Below are 15,374 nucleotides of genomic sequence, written 5' to 3'. Positions count from 1 at the left end.
AGTGTCAGGATTGCTAAGGTTCATTGCAGCAATATCTATAGCTGCAAGGTATGTGAGGATGTGATTAGTAGCAGTAAGTACTTGCAGTGCCTCCTGGAAATTCTAACACTATATATTTCCATATGTGGTTTTCCTGATAAACTATAGCTTTACAATAGTGAACTGTTAACAAGTCCCAACTCTGCAATGACTTGTTTTTTTTCTTTTCCCCTAGGGAGGACAGTGCTATATACCTGTCAGGACTGGGTACCATGGGATTGGAGATATATGAACAAATGCCAAAGCTGGATGCAGTGATTTTCCCTGCAGGAGGCCACTGTGGATTGCTAGCAGGATCAGCTGCTGCCCTCAAACATCTCAACCCACACATTGCTGTGATTGTAAGTTGTTTTCACCTTTCAACTGTGTATTTTGAGAGATTTATCCTCCTGTCTCACAGGCTTCAGAAAGGTTCTGTATTCTACTAAAGTACTGGGAATGAGTCTGTGTACACTATAGACCAAAGTTATTGAATCCCATGGTCATCTTCCATGAGAACGCTATTTTAGAATTTGGGCAGCCTGCTTTGTTTCTTGGTTAATTGTTTGGGTTTTTGTTAACTATGTAGGAACCTTTTTTAAAGCAAATAAGACCAAACTCTTCACATCTAAAGTTTTAACTGACCTGTTTTGGGGCTGTTTAATGGATTTAAGAGTGTTTATTTAGCTTGTTTGAAACCTGTGTGATCTTATTAAAAGTCTTTAGTTGCCTCCAAGTTTTAGGACACTGTAGAATTCTTATTTGAAAGACCTTCAACTAGATAGATCCCCAAAATAGTATGGAGATTACTTAATCTTTACTCCTGGAAGGAGCAACCTATTCAGGTTAAAACTGAGGTCTCTTTGGATTGTTGTGAAAATTTGTCCATAAAATAAAACATTCATCCCAAATTATACACAGAATAACCCCTTCTGGCTCTTGGTGTAGAAATTTCAGCTAGCAGCTGTTGAAATTGTAAGTGGTGGGATATAACAGACAACATATTTCTGGATGATGCAAGGTTGCTTGACGTTGCAAGGTTGAATGACTTTAGCCACCCACAAATGTATAATAGCTATAAAAAATTACTACCTGGACTGTTCCTAAAGATGGGCACCAAACTAAACCTTAAATGCAAACACCTCTGAATTTTAAGAAATTGGAATCAAGAGCCAAATTTTTAGGCTCTAGTCCATCTCTGCATATTGGTGGTGGTGGTGATTATTCATTATAAATTAGATTTATATATTAAAAACATGGGGATAAGACCTGAGGTCTTTGGTAATTTTTTACTCAATCTTGGGAGTTTACCTGAATAGAGAACTCTGAACTTGGCCCAAGGGAAAAACAAACCTATACTGAATATAATGGAAACTGGTATGAATCATTGACGAGACCGAAATCTCCAGAGGACCATAGTACTCAAGGCTGGAAATGTATATGATAATATTGATGCTATTCCATTATTCCCCATCCCTGGGCAAAAGGCTTGGGCACTACTTAAGACCTATTTTGAGGACTTAAGTGGCACATGGGCCTTGTGCTGTCCCTGTGCATCAGGGTGAATTTCACCCTGTTTTTGTATGTGTCTTATTTTTTCCTCATTTTGATGTAAAGTCTGCGGAAAATGAGGTGATGCCTGTTGTTTAAGATAGCTGGTGCCAGTGTGTTTTCTTCTTAGGGAGGGATGTAGTAGTCCAATGACTTAATTGTCCTTTCTTTCTTTGACACAAAGGAACTGTTGGATTAAACATACATTTTTATTTATTTATTGCTTGCTCCCGTTACAATAGAACTTGATGTTATTTAAAAGGAATCTTTTATGACCAGGTGACAAGTCAAAAGGAACAATTCAGACTCCTTTTATGAGCTTATTCTCTCATGCCAAAAGTGATGAGAGATTTAATTTGATCTATTTGGAAGAGTTTAGCGACGAGAAATTGTAGAGGGACCACTGTCAAGGTAAAATCATAAATTAAAATCAACACACCACTTTATCCAGTTAAAATAATGCCCTAGACTTTTGAAAGGTTTTTTATAATAAAAACAAATGGCGAATATTCAACTAAAAGCAAAATTATAACTCGTCTGTCATCTTGTGTCAGTAGGATTAGATTAGTCAATTTCATTTTGTTTTGTACCAGTACAGTGCTGCTGTGTTTTGGGTCCCCATGTAGGGAAATGGTTTTGATCCTTTTGAAATTCATGCAAACATTTCATTTTAACCTATTCCCATCCCTTTAGGTTTTCTTAAAAAAAAAAAAAAAAAAAAATTTGGGCCTTTACCAAACAGACAGTATATCTTTAGTACGAGGGAACAGCTAAAATTTAATTGGCAAAAGAGGTTCATAATGGTTGCTAATCATGATGACAAACTTTGCCCACACTTTTTACAGAATTTGTTTCCTTGGTGTTGGTGGTTCCTGTTGTAACTTGATCTACATAGTAGTTAAAGATGATTTTTTTCCTCCTTTCCCAGGGTGTTGAATCGGAGAGTTTCCCTGTTTTACAACAATCATTAAAGATAGGCCATCCTATTGAAGACCAGGCCTGTAGCAACCATCAGTTTTATGGAGGTAAAAGTATGAAATCAGACAATAAATGTTGTTATGGATTTCTACAATCTGTGAATCTTCTTTTCCAGTTGATCCACATCAAGTCTAATTGAAGTGAAGTGTCTCATTGGAATTGTCATGGTTTAATAAATGCTGCTAATAGCAACCCACGGAGCTGGACTTTACAACATGGATGCAATAATAAAACTTCCAGATCCCGCATTTTGATGCACAAATGAACACTTAGGGACATAAATGTATTTATTTAGGGCCACATTTTGCCAGTTGTATCACAACTAGTAATACCTTATTCCACTGAAATCAATGGGATAGCTTGCAAAGTAAGACATTAATCAACATAAGGGTGGCAGGATATGGTGATTACTTACTTAGATGTATAAAACAACACGGCAGCAGCATTTGGAAACGGGGTTCTCAGTTTTGGGGTTTTGTCATTTAATTTTCAGAGAAACCTGAATATTAAAACAAACAAAACCCCCTGTTTAGCTGATTTTTTCAGAGCATCTCCTGCATTAAGCTCAATGAGAGTTAGAGGTCAACACCTCTGAAAATACAGCTGTGTCAGCATGAAAAATCTCTACCTCCTTCTTAACAATCTCTCCCTCCCACCTCACGCACGCTCTCATATCAACTTGTGGATATTCCGCCACTTAATTGAACTAGAGATACCAAAACCAAACTTCTTCTTATTGTTAATAATCCCTCCCGCTCTATACTCTCATTTGTTGACCACCCCACTTAGCCACTATGGCTCACAAACTTGATGTCCTTTTCAACTCCTCATATTTATTTATAATATATAATTCAGGTGCTGTTGCACAGTGAGAACCACATAATCACTGGGTCATTGGAGTCAATGGGACTTTGCAGGCGCTGGGGTGCAGCTGTATGGTTCTTACTGCAGGACTGGGGCCTTAGAGTGTAAAGTCTTTGGTCTCTTATGTTGGCAAACTACTTTTATTTGGATACAGAAATAACAGGTAATTAAAATATATATATTTTTAAAACTGCATAATGGCAATGTGCTGTGTTTATTTTATTTCAAAAAAAAAAAAAAGGAAGAGCGCAGGGCTCTAGGCAAGTTTGGACATCACTAAATAGCCAGCTTCACTTTTAACGTGTTGCTTAAATCTGCAGATATGAGTGGACCTTGCTTTGGTACCAATTCTTTGCAGTTGACTGGGAAGCTTGTAGACAAGGTTGTTACCGTGAGGTAGGTGAAGAAGAACAATGTAGTGAATGATGTTGACTTGAATGGGTATTTGTAATTCGAAATACTGTTGTACGTTAGAGAGGGGCCATGTAAGCTCCTCCCGGAGGGCCTGATCAATCCTGACTTCCATTGAATTCCATGGTTTATCGATTTTTCAATTAAAGTTTCAACTGCTTGGAACTGCAGGATCAAGCTCTGAGGTCCTGAGTGAACTCTTTGAAGTCAGGAACAGTTTTTCTATTGATTTTTCTATAGCTCTTAAATGGGGAGATAACCTCCAAGTAAGTGACAATAATACATTATGTTAAGTAGCATTTATCTTCCCATCTGCTTTGGCATTCATTTGACTGTATGGCCTTCAGCTTTATTTCATATAGTGTATTTCATACCAACTGTATCCCAAGTACTTTCAGGGTCATAAATAATATTTTCGCAGTTATATATTTTAAAATGGGAAAGAGGTATCTAGACACAGAAGCAAAGGAGAGAAGTGCTTTTCCAGGTTAAAATGGGGAGAGACAGGCAGGGGAATAAAGGGAGGCTCTTCCAGATAACAGGCATTGTGGCTGACTGTATGGAATTTGTAGCTGATGTTTATCTGATGCAATGCTATTTACCCTAATATATGATCAACCCATGGAACAAATGTAAGCCAGATCCATAGCTGGGGTAAACTGGCCAGTTGAGGATCAACCCCTATGCCTTTTTCAGGGCAACTATGCTTGCATTATCTAGCTTGAGATAGAGCAGGTTCTCTTAGTGACAGCTGGATGAATAGTGGGGAAAATTATTCCTGGATGTTTAAGCTAATCAAGAGTCAGCCATGTTCATGAACCATTTATGTTAATTTTCTATGAACGTTTAAGCCCTCCAACTTTAGCAGTGTGAATATTGACAAAAATTGAACACGAAGCTCAGGTGACTTTTGAATTGTATATTCCACTGTAAAATACACAATTCTGTGTGGGTTATATAATCACCCAAACAGAAACAATGCCAAGTGATGTTTGTATATAAACAACATAGCATAAATTGCAAATATTAACAATCTGAAGGCCAAGATTTAGGTGTTAATGAAATTCATGAATAATTAAGAATAACACAATAAAGAGAATATTGGTGGGAAAATGGCAAAATGCGCGCGTACACATAGTACCTTTTATCCAAATATCAGATGCTATAAACAAGCCCTATCTTACAATCGTTATTGACATGTTTTGGTCCCAGGGTAGCAAAAGGGCTACCACATGTGAGTAAGGACTTCACCCATTAGTTAAATTTGGTCACCTTCATGGTGTAGGAACAGCCCTTTAGTAGCATACAGCAATACTATACAACAGTGCAGGACTGACTTGGATAAGTTGTTTTCCATTGGCTAACAGCAGGGGAAATTTAGGTAGGTGGGATGTACATAACCAACTGGATATTTAGCCTGGATGCTGAGGCTAAAGCCCCTACTCTTGCAAAAAATACCATGCGGTCAAGACCTATTTTCACACCCAGCAGTACGATTTCCCATAATGCTATAGTCCTAAATAAACCCACCAGAGGGCCAAAGAAATCCCTTAATACATAAATATCTTGTCTTGTCCCATTAATTCTTTTAAATTCACTCTGTATTTGTTCAGTTTTGAAACTGTTCCTTTTGTCTTCAGGGAAGAGGACATTCTAATTTCCATGCTGCGGTTGCTGGAGTATGAGAGAGCCACGGTGGATGCGGAAGGGGCTATTGGACTTGCAGCCTTAGTTGCTGGGAAGCTGCCAGAGTTAAAGAGTAAAAGGTACAGCATCTATAAACTAGCTATTGCAAACACAGAGCTTACCAAGGAAGTCACATGAAAGAGAGTGTGTGCGCACTCTACTTCTCAGACACAAAGGGGTCTCTTATTCTCCTTTATTCTGAATGTTGAATCACCCACTACTGTCAGTGGGACGCTGCACTAGGGACAATTTGCTGAAATAGAGAGAGAAAGAGGGCCGGACCTTCAGCTGACATCCTCTGTAACCAGGGGCAAAAGTAACTTAAAAGTCTTACCAGTACAGGGGCCTGGCTCCGGGCCCCCATAAGGGGCGGGGCCTCAAGTGGACAGGGCAGGGCTGGGGGTCAGCCTCTCCCAGCCAGCCCTTCAGCATGGCCGGGCCCGTGCCACCCAGGGCTCCAGCGACGATTTAAAGGGCCCGGGGCTCTGGACACTGCTGCAATGGTGGCAGCTGGGAGCCCTGGGCCCTTTTAAATCACTGGGCCCTGGGGCAACTCCCCTTTTGCCCCCCCCCCCCGCAGCCCAGGAGGAGGGGGGCAAAAGGGGCAGCAACATTAAAGCGCTGTCGGCTGCATACGGGCCCATTCCAGCACCCATTTCTTACTGGTAGGCCGGCCCGGCCCACTTTCACCTCTGTCCGTAATAATCATTGGAGCGAAACAAATTGATCAAAAGGGTTCAATCCTGCAAGATGTTGAGCACTCTGGCCCCACGTCAATCAGTGGGATTCTGCATGTGTTTAAAAATGAGCATATGCATAAATGCCGCCTTGGATTCGGGTCAGGATGTTCAGCACCTTGCAGGGCTGAGCCCAAGCTCTTGGCGTAGCCCATAATGTGTGTGGGTTATTTCAGTTTTGTTTTTTCATTGTGTGGGATCTCCTCTGGACAAAACTGCTGTATTTGGTCACTTTGTAGGCTCAACAAGAGAATTATACTGGCAATTAAGTTATGGAGTAGCTCCTAGAAAAGATGAAGTGCAATAAACTCAAATAGAGCGAGTCTGTAGTGAAAGAGAAGAAGCCTGGAATTGGGAGTGAGGAGATCTGGGTTCTGCTTCTGTAACAGTGCCATAGACTAATGTGTGACTTCAAACAAATCACTTAGATTTCAATAGAGGTAGGCGCTTAAATATGATTGAGGATCTGGCTCTTAACCTCTCTGTGGTCAGTCTGCAGAATTGTGATGAGACTTAATGTTTATATAGCACCTTGAACGCATCACCCAAACGTTCAGTGGGCTTTTTCACTGTTACTAAAGTCCCTCACAGTGGCTCTCAGAGGGGTGGTTCCACTGAGCTGGGCTTAATACTACTTTGCGATTGCTAGATGGGGGTTGCTTAATAGTTATTGATTCATTTTACTTGACAACATCGGTTGGTATTTTGATGGTACCCACAGATATCTGGGGAGGCTGGATATTCAGTCCCACAATTGCCTACAGAAAATACTGGACAATGGTCAGGCAACTGGTGTGTTGAGACCACTGCCTATCACGAGTACCAGTATTGTCTCATTGTTACCTGGTGCTCTTTGTTGTTCCTTAGATTGCAAAGGGCTCTTTGGGACAGAGGCCTTCTCTTTTTGAACAGTGCCAAGCACAACAAGGCCCTGGACAGTGTCTGGGGCTCCTAGGCACGACTTCAGTACAAATCATCATCCCAGTATTCTACTAAACAGAACTCTAAACTGTAACAACATTAAGGCCTCTAAAGCCTTAACTAGTCCGGGACGAGCCTCACAAGCTACATCTATGCTATGAGGTAGGTGTGTGATTCCCCTGCTCGTGTAGATGTACATGTGCCAGTTCTCATTGAGCTAGCATGGGTATAAATAGCAGTGTAGTTGCAATAGCAGGGGTAGTGGCAGCGGAGGCACAGCTGAGCCATGCCTAGTACAAGCCTGCCTCAAACGGTGATTACGTACTCAGCCCAGCTCAGCCGTGCATCCACTGCAGCCACCCGCGCTACTGTGGCCACGCTGCTATTTATACTCGTGCTAGCTCGATGAGAACTAGTGTGAGGATGTGTATGTGAGCAGGGAAATCACACCCTTAGCTCATAGTGTAGAGGTAGCCTGAGAGAGCACCTCTCTCCCTATGACACACTGCCACAGGTCTGGTCAACAGAGGCACTGATATAATAGAGGGGGTGTGGCCGACAGTTTGTTCTCATAAGGGTCCTGGGGGCTCTGGAATGCCCTCCCAGCTCTGGACTGATAGATGCTCAGGCTCAGGGTACACTACAGCTCCATGACCTTTGAAGAGCAGTGAGAGGATTTCAAGATGAATGTGGGTATTGGTATTTAACTATGAGCTGCTGCTTGATGGGTGATACCATAGTGATGAGCACCATAGAAACTCCCATGAGGAAATTAGTAATTCTGTCTTGAGAGAAGGGTTTGAATAGTGTGCAGTAAATAGGGCTTGGGGACTGCACATTGAATGAGGAGAAAACAAAATATTGAATCGCTACTTATTGAATGAGCACTGTCCATCCTGTGCACTGAATGAGGCAGGGGTCTTGTAGAAAAAATAGTCTGTGGCCATGTAATTAAAGATGGTAGCATAATCCATACACATAAATGGCTGAATTAAGATTGCACAAGCACCTTAATTCTGGCACTTCCTAACTTTTGAGTGCTTGACATTGCAACGCTCATAATATTCTTGTCACTTGGTCTTTCTCTGTGTAATTGTATATAAATTAAATGGAAATAAATATATCCCCACTGAGCATATTCAGCACCTCTCGCTGTCTTGGTCTTACACCAGTGCAGCTCAACTGCTTGTAATAGTGGAAGTGCTAATGTTGACACAGCACAGACATTTTTACTCCCATGTACTCTATGGAGCATGGGCTCCATTCTTTAAACAGGAGCAGGAAAAGGAGCACCTGTGGAATGTCACTGGTGGAAAAACTCCAGACTCAGTGAGCTCCCCTCCAGGGCAGGGATATAATGAATGTACACTTACATGATGCCTTTCATCTGGAAGCATCCCGCACTACTTTGGAAGGCGTGTACATGGCGTCTCTCACACCAAAGAAATGCAGCCATATCTGCATTACTCTCTAGTATGACAATTCTATAGGAATTTCTTTGCATAAACAAGAAGGAAATAGTCCTGTTTGCTCTTGTCTTTCAGAGTGGCAATCACTATATGCAGTGGTAACTTGGAGCTACCTTTGATGAGACAGTGCATAGATCGTGCCCTGACCCTTGACAACAGAGTCTGCAAATTTTCCCTCCTTCTCTCGGACTGTCCAGGAAATATTTCAAAGCTACTGGAGATACTGACTCGGGAGGAAGTGAGGTAATTCAGAATCCTGTATTTATAGCCAGTATTACACTGTTGAGAAAATAGCACAATGGACTCAGTGTTTTTAAAGACTGTTGCATGCTTATAAGTGACAGCTGAAGGCAAAGGGAGTAATCCAGTGGTTTACACAAATGACTAAAGTAACCCAGGGAATCTATGTATATAGCGCTGTTGTAGCCTCTGTCGAAAACCTTTCCCTGTCACAGGCGGAACATTGGTATGTGCCCTCCATAATATGTCTACAACTCTCCTGCTCTGGGTGGCTCATCAATGTTGAAATGTAGAATTTCATTGCTTCTAGTCATTGCGAGGCATCTACTTTTATTAAAACAAATTTGAATTGCTTTCTAAGGCATATTGTGCTAGTCTCTCTCCTAGTCATTTTAATCTCTATACTAAATGCTTCTCAGAAGCATGAAACAGTATAGAGTACAGGGCAAATCCTGCCTTCTGATGTAAATGCAAGTCCTGTGCACACATACAAAAGCTAAGTTTGGCCCTTAACCCTATAAATAAAATACATAGTTGTTAAAAGCAGAGGCATATCTATTGGTGAAGTGCTAACAAAACTTGCAAACCAAGTGACTCCAAGGGGGAGTATTTGGGAGATGCAATGGAGAATGCAATTGAAAAAACTCTTCAGGGTTAAACTTCTACAAGGTCTTTCAATGCTGTCTAATTTTAGTGTATTATCTCTGTTCCTGGCTGCTCCCATCTAGCTGTTGCACTTTGGTTCAACTACGCATATCCATTTGATTGCTGCTATAAATTTCCCAGATATGTGCTAACAATCCATTGATTTAAATGGAATGGTAATAGGATGACAGTGGTGCAGCAGATGTCATGAAGGGCCAGTAGCTATGGGACTAAAAGCATTTTAGGGATGTGAACAGCCTCTGCTATGACCCCATATTTATTTCAGCATATGAATACGGTTTGAAGTATATCACCCTTCTTTCCTCCAACGACACCTGCATGAATTTGTTTATTGCTCAAACACTTACAGAAAGCATTTGACAATGACAAGGATTTGCCCTGCTCTTTAATTTATGCTTGGTTTGTTCTAGGGTGTTGGACATCAAACAAGAACACATGTTTGTGATATCTGATCTCTTCACTATTAAGGTAAGGGGGGGAAATGCAGTTTGTCACTTCAGCAATGCTGGCCTCTCACAAACTTGGTTGTAATGGTAATTATAGAGAAGTTAGGACTCTTCTGCCTTCATATATCTTCACATAATCATGTGGGTTGATAAGGCATTGTAATGCCACCCAGCAGAAAATACAGACTTTGGAAGCAGGATGTTAGATAATCAGCAGTACTCTTGTGTTATAGGACAACTTAATCACTGCGTTCTTAGGCATATAAATAATCCATGAGTAGCTTCTCCTATCATTGAAATGCAGACAGTTCTGGGTGAAATACTGCAGCTATTGGTACTGCAGCGCTACGTTGGATATAACATTTCTGGACTGGAAGTGATGAGCAAGAGCATCCAGCTGAACTTTCAGGAGGAATCTGTAGATTGAGTGTAACTACCCAAACTTGGGCCAAGACCCCCTCTATGGCTAACACTGCTATTCTTAGGCCAAGTGTTATGGAATCTTTGATCAGAGGTGGGACCTCAGTTCTGCACTAATTTTTCTGTTTTTGGCTTGCTGGAAGTTCTGAAAAATAAATCAATGAAAGAGTCGGTTCTAGACAAACCAAAAATGGTGAAAAATGTTGGCCCATTGAAAAAAATCCGTTTCCAGTCAAACTTTTAATTTGACCTGAAGGTTTTGTTCTGGGTATTTTTAAAGGGCACAAAATGGCCAGAGAATGTGGTGGTGACGGTGCCACTGGCCTCATTATTATTTTTTAGCCTAGTGGTTATAGGGGATGTGGGAGACGGGGGTTCAGTTTTTCCCCTTTGCTTGATGGGGAGAAGAGTTTTGAAAAGGAGTCTCCTACATAGCAGGAAAGCGCCCTAGCCACGGGGCTATGGGATAGTCTCAATCTCTCCTGTTGAAGCTATTCCACTTTGTATAAATAAAGAGTTATTGGAGCAGGGACTTGACCGTAGGTATTCCACATCCTAGATGAGTCCTCTCACCACCGGGCTGTTGCGTCATTCTTACTCATTCCTTGCCTCAATCATTATTCACTGTCACGCACAATTGAATGATGTAGCTGAAATCAATGGGATACGTTTGATGATCTGAGCTCTAGGAGCCTTAAGTACTTTTGAAATTTTTTACTCTTCAATTGGACAATATGGAGTCATCTTTAAAGCCCCTCCTAGTTTTATCTTTTATATTTTTTAAACTGAAAGCTGGATTTTGCTGCCCTTGGAACCCGAGGTTTCTCAATTAGCTTTTCATGAAATAGTGCTTACCACTTATTTATGTTGCCAGATAAGTTGTACTAGATCATCTTTCCTAGTTTCTTGGCAGAGAATGCTACAATAGTTTTCGTGTCTATTCCAATCTTTTCTATGGGGCTAGTGCATCAGAATATTGAAACCAAATATACTCTCTGACCAAAAAAAGTGTGCCATTGCTCATGTCTGCTTTTAAACATGATCTATTTTCATAGGCTTTCCGTTCCAGTAGACTCTCAGTTGTACTGCAACAGGATTTGGATGGCTATCTAATCTAAAGGTTGAAGTATTTCACAAACTGAATGATCCTGATGATGATTTTTAACAGAACTGGAAGGGGCTGGAATACCTTTGTGATACAATTAGAGATAAACCTGACCTGGAAAGTTGGGATCCAGACCAAAATATCCCAAAATGTTTTGAGGTTTTTTTTTTATCCAATGCATTAAAGTTAATCCTCAAATTTAGTAGTTCTGGATTTTTTCCTGAATTCTCAGAAGTCAAAAAGTAAAAGTTAGGTTTTCATAGCAACTTTAATTCACCCACATTGCACATACTTTGTATTTCTTTTCTTCCTGTGTTGCTCCTGCTTCAGCAAAGCACTCTAAACATATGCTTAGATCCCCAATCCCACAAGGATTTAACTCTTTTCAATGTGAGTACTGTGAAATTGGAAGTGAATTAAGCTAAATTGAATTAGGCCACTTTAGGTCTGAATGAGTGTCCACACAAGGGTTTAATGCAGTTTAACTAATCCACTTTAAATACACACCTTTTGTTAAATCACACTAACTTTCCAGAGTGTTCCTGCATAGACAAGCACTGAAATACATACTCACTATTGTAAATACAGATGTGGGATTCTCTGCCTGAACTATGGAGTTAACGATGCATGTAGTGGCTCATTCAGAGAGTTAAATCATTCCAGTGCTTAATCTTGCCCAGGATTTACTGTTTCATTTCCAAGTAAGAGAAACTTGGCTTTTACTCACTGTTTACATCATCATGATGGGATTGGCTGCTTGTGTTTTTTAGAATGTGCAAGAGTATCTTCTGGAGCTCTTCTGTTTTGTACCTCTGATTTAGATGGTCTTTACTAGTGTGAGATTTTTGTCTTGCAGTAGATTACAGATCACTGGTCTGGCAGCAATAGCAGTGTCACCAGGAGCCACGTCATGTTGAAGTTGGTAGATTTGAAAGACAAGATTTTTCAACTGTTAATAGTCCTTGGCAGGTTAGAAACAACTAGGAATGGGCAATTCCCCGAAGGATTTGTTTTTATGTGCACCTCGTGTTTACACCCTGCAGAATTTGTTTATAGAGGATGGTAGTGAGCCATTTTTTGTGAGTTTGGTTGCAAATATGGGTTCTAGACCTGAAAGACTATCCCCTTCCCCAGACTCTCCCCTCTCTGCCATTCCTTCCCTTCTACGCACGAAGGCCACAGATCTCTTCTGAGGGCTGAGAATCCTAGTCCCTCTCTCTTCTGGGGTATTTCAGAGAGGGAGTTTGATTTTTCAGTGGGAGTTAGGTGCCTAAATGCCTTTGAGGAGCTGGGTCCAGGTGACCACTTTGGGACTCGGAGAGGGAGAAAGGAATGTTTTCCCCACTGTTCCTAGCCTAGGTTCCACATTGGACAGTAAAGTGTGTCTCTGTGGGTCTATAAAATTCAGTGGCACCTTGGGAAAGGAGATCTGGGGCAGAAGAGAGTGGTCAGTGCCAACATAGAACTACAGTAAGAAAAATGCAAAATCTTAAAGCCTCCCGATCGTGCTAGGCAGCAAAATTGAAGTAGTAACATCAAGGAGTGAAAACCATTAACATGCTTCCTCCAGCTGTTTTGATTGCTCCGTTTTTGATATGGTGGGGTGAGCTGTTGAAATGATTAAACGAAGCAAATATCCACCCAGTTTCCAAAGGAATGCGTTTGATCTCTTTGGGTGCTAACGTACTGGCATGACCTGCTTCACACTAGATGCAGTTTGGGAACATCTTATAGGTTCTAAGTATATAAAAATATACTCTTACCAAATCATTTAAAAAATCTAGCAATCCCTTCCTGTTTGTGTTGACATTGAAGAAAGATGGACAATCAGCAATAGCAAGCTAAAGTCTGGGTCAGACCCAGGGGAGAAATGGGCCTGCATCACTGTGGGTTTATAGACGGGGGGGAGGGTGTCTCTGAGCTTTGGAAGATATCTCCTAGTCAGAGGGCGAAGTACTGCTTCCCTAATCAACTAGTGGTAGCTTTTCACAGCTGCTCCCTTTTCTAAATCAGTCTAACTCACTGAGGGCTAGATTCTGATCCCCTTAGGCTGAATACTGCTGTCCACCAAGACTAATCCTGTGGAAGTCAATGGACTATTTGTGGCACAAGCTACTATTCAGTTTGGGTAAGCATTGCAATCTGGTCTGAGTTTCTCTCCTCCCAACTATTCCCCCAGTATCCAACATCGAGCAGTTTCTTGGGTGAGTTGCTTCCTCCACCTCCTCTCCAATCTCCTAGCAACCAGGGAGCAGACTCTCTTCTTTGGCATAACTGAATGTCAGTCAGCGGGTGAAGAACTTTAGAGGGGCTGTGGCTCTCCCTCAGTAGCTTGCTTCATGGATCAGTCAGGGCAAAGAAGGGGTCAGTGTTCAGAGGGAGTGATTTACAGTGGTGGGAATAAACAGTTTGCCAGTAAGTCTAAGCATGTGCTGAAGGGTGAGAGGATTGGGGGAGGGGGGTCTTAAAGAGAGAATATGATTGAGTCAAGCTCAAGATCTTGTTCTTTACCATCAAGATGTTCGATGACCAGGGCTCAGCATATTAAAAAACAGCCTAAAGCTCTGAGATGGAGTGTGGTCAACAACTTGGCTTCTTGGCCACAATGAAATCTGCCATAAGGGTAAAGCTCATCTGTGTGGGAAACAGACTTTCTGAGGAGCTGGTCCAAGACTATGGAACAAACTCCCGCAGGAACTAAGGACCATCATGAACCTCCCCACATTCCACTCTAAGTGCATTTCTCTAACCTGCCTTCTCCAATACAAACACAGAGCAGCATGCGTGTATAAAAGAAAACCCTTCCAAGCCAAAGCACTGCCCTGCACACACAATTCTCCCCTTGGGAAGAAGATAACAGACAGGTACAAGAGTAGACCTTGGCAGGGATGGCTTAACAATATCCAATGCATGTGGTGAATTCCACTAACTAAGGGCACAAATGTCCCCACCAGCCCATTCTCCTTCAATTGACATTGGATTTATGTACTTATAAAATGTGGCTGTAATTAACAGGCTGTGCATGATCCCACTTACCCAAGTAAACAATGTTATCGTTAAACTTTTATGATACAGAAGACACTACTGAGAGTGCAATCTATTCCATGCACATCTGTAATACTCCTCTAGTCTAGGTGCATATTTCTCCCAAATAGATATGTCATGAGTCTCATACACCATGTACTGGAGCAAAAAAGCAGCGAGTAAACAAAATCAAAGTGATACAAAGCTGAAGGAAAAAGTAATTTTTACTACCGGGCTACTCAAGGCTTTGCTACAGATCCATAGCTTGTCAGCATATGGATGATCAGAATCCTGCTTGGCTCCAGGAAGAAAAAAAAAGCTTGGGCTCCTCTGGTTCCTAGTGAACACTTGTCCTTCTCACAAAAACCACAACACAAACTGACAGGACTGGCAAACTCATCAGAGCACCAGGAGTAGAAGGTCTATACTGAGGGCAGTTTAGCACAGAGGGTTCTATCAGCACTTCTTCATAGTGTCCTGAGTGCTGTTTAGTTTTCTGTCCATCCAACTTTCACGGGAATTAATTCAGCCAAACATGGAAACTAATAATAATGATAGACTATAGATGCTACTTTGCCAATCAATCTCTCTCTGCTTTTCTGGCAGCAAAATCTTAAGTCAACTGTTGCTCCCCATCATGCAGCAGGTGCTGGGAGGGATGGGGAGGAGTTGATCAGTGGGGCCTGTGGACCCCCTGGAGTGCCCTCACGGACCCCCAGAGGTTCATGGACCCCAGTTTGAGAAACGCTGCTCTAAAAAATCCCTCCATCTCCAGTTACTTGTAGGCCTGTTGTATGTTCTAAAGGGGAAAAATAATAAAGCCATCTTCAGACTGAGG

At 41.6% G+C, this 15,374-nt stretch overlaps 1 protein-coding gene across 1 annotated transcript in view; it reads left to right on the top strand.

Moving 5' to 3' along the window:
* The first annotated feature begins 251 nt into the window (after window positions 1-251).
* The window catches only part of LOC115271239 (L-threonine dehydratase catabolic TdcB-like), a 17,314-nt gene continuing 2,191 nt past the window's right edge, over window positions 252-15,374 (top strand). Inside the window, exons 1-6 of the mRNA XM_029912008.1 lie at window positions 252-380; window positions 2,498-2,594; window positions 3,732-3,807; window positions 5,463-5,588; window positions 8,711-8,878; window positions 9,952-10,009. Coding sequence (XP_029767868.1) covers window positions 252-380; window positions 2,498-2,594; window positions 3,732-3,807; window positions 5,463-5,588; window positions 8,711-8,878; window positions 9,952-10,009 — 654 coding nt within the window. The remainder of the gene's footprint in view (window positions 381-2,497; window positions 2,595-3,731; window positions 3,808-5,462; window positions 5,589-8,710; window positions 8,879-9,951; window positions 10,010-15,374) is intronic.

Source organism: Terrapene carolina, unplaced genomic scaffold, assembly GCF_002925995.2.
Source record: "Terrapene carolina triunguis isolate 2854851 unplaced genomic scaffold, T_m_triunguis-2.0 Scaffold147, whole genome shotgun sequence".
Taxonomy (NCBI): domain Eukaryota; kingdom Metazoa; phylum Chordata; order Testudines; family Emydidae; genus Terrapene; species Terrapene triunguis.
This window is presented reverse-complemented; position numbering and strand designations above follow the sequence as displayed.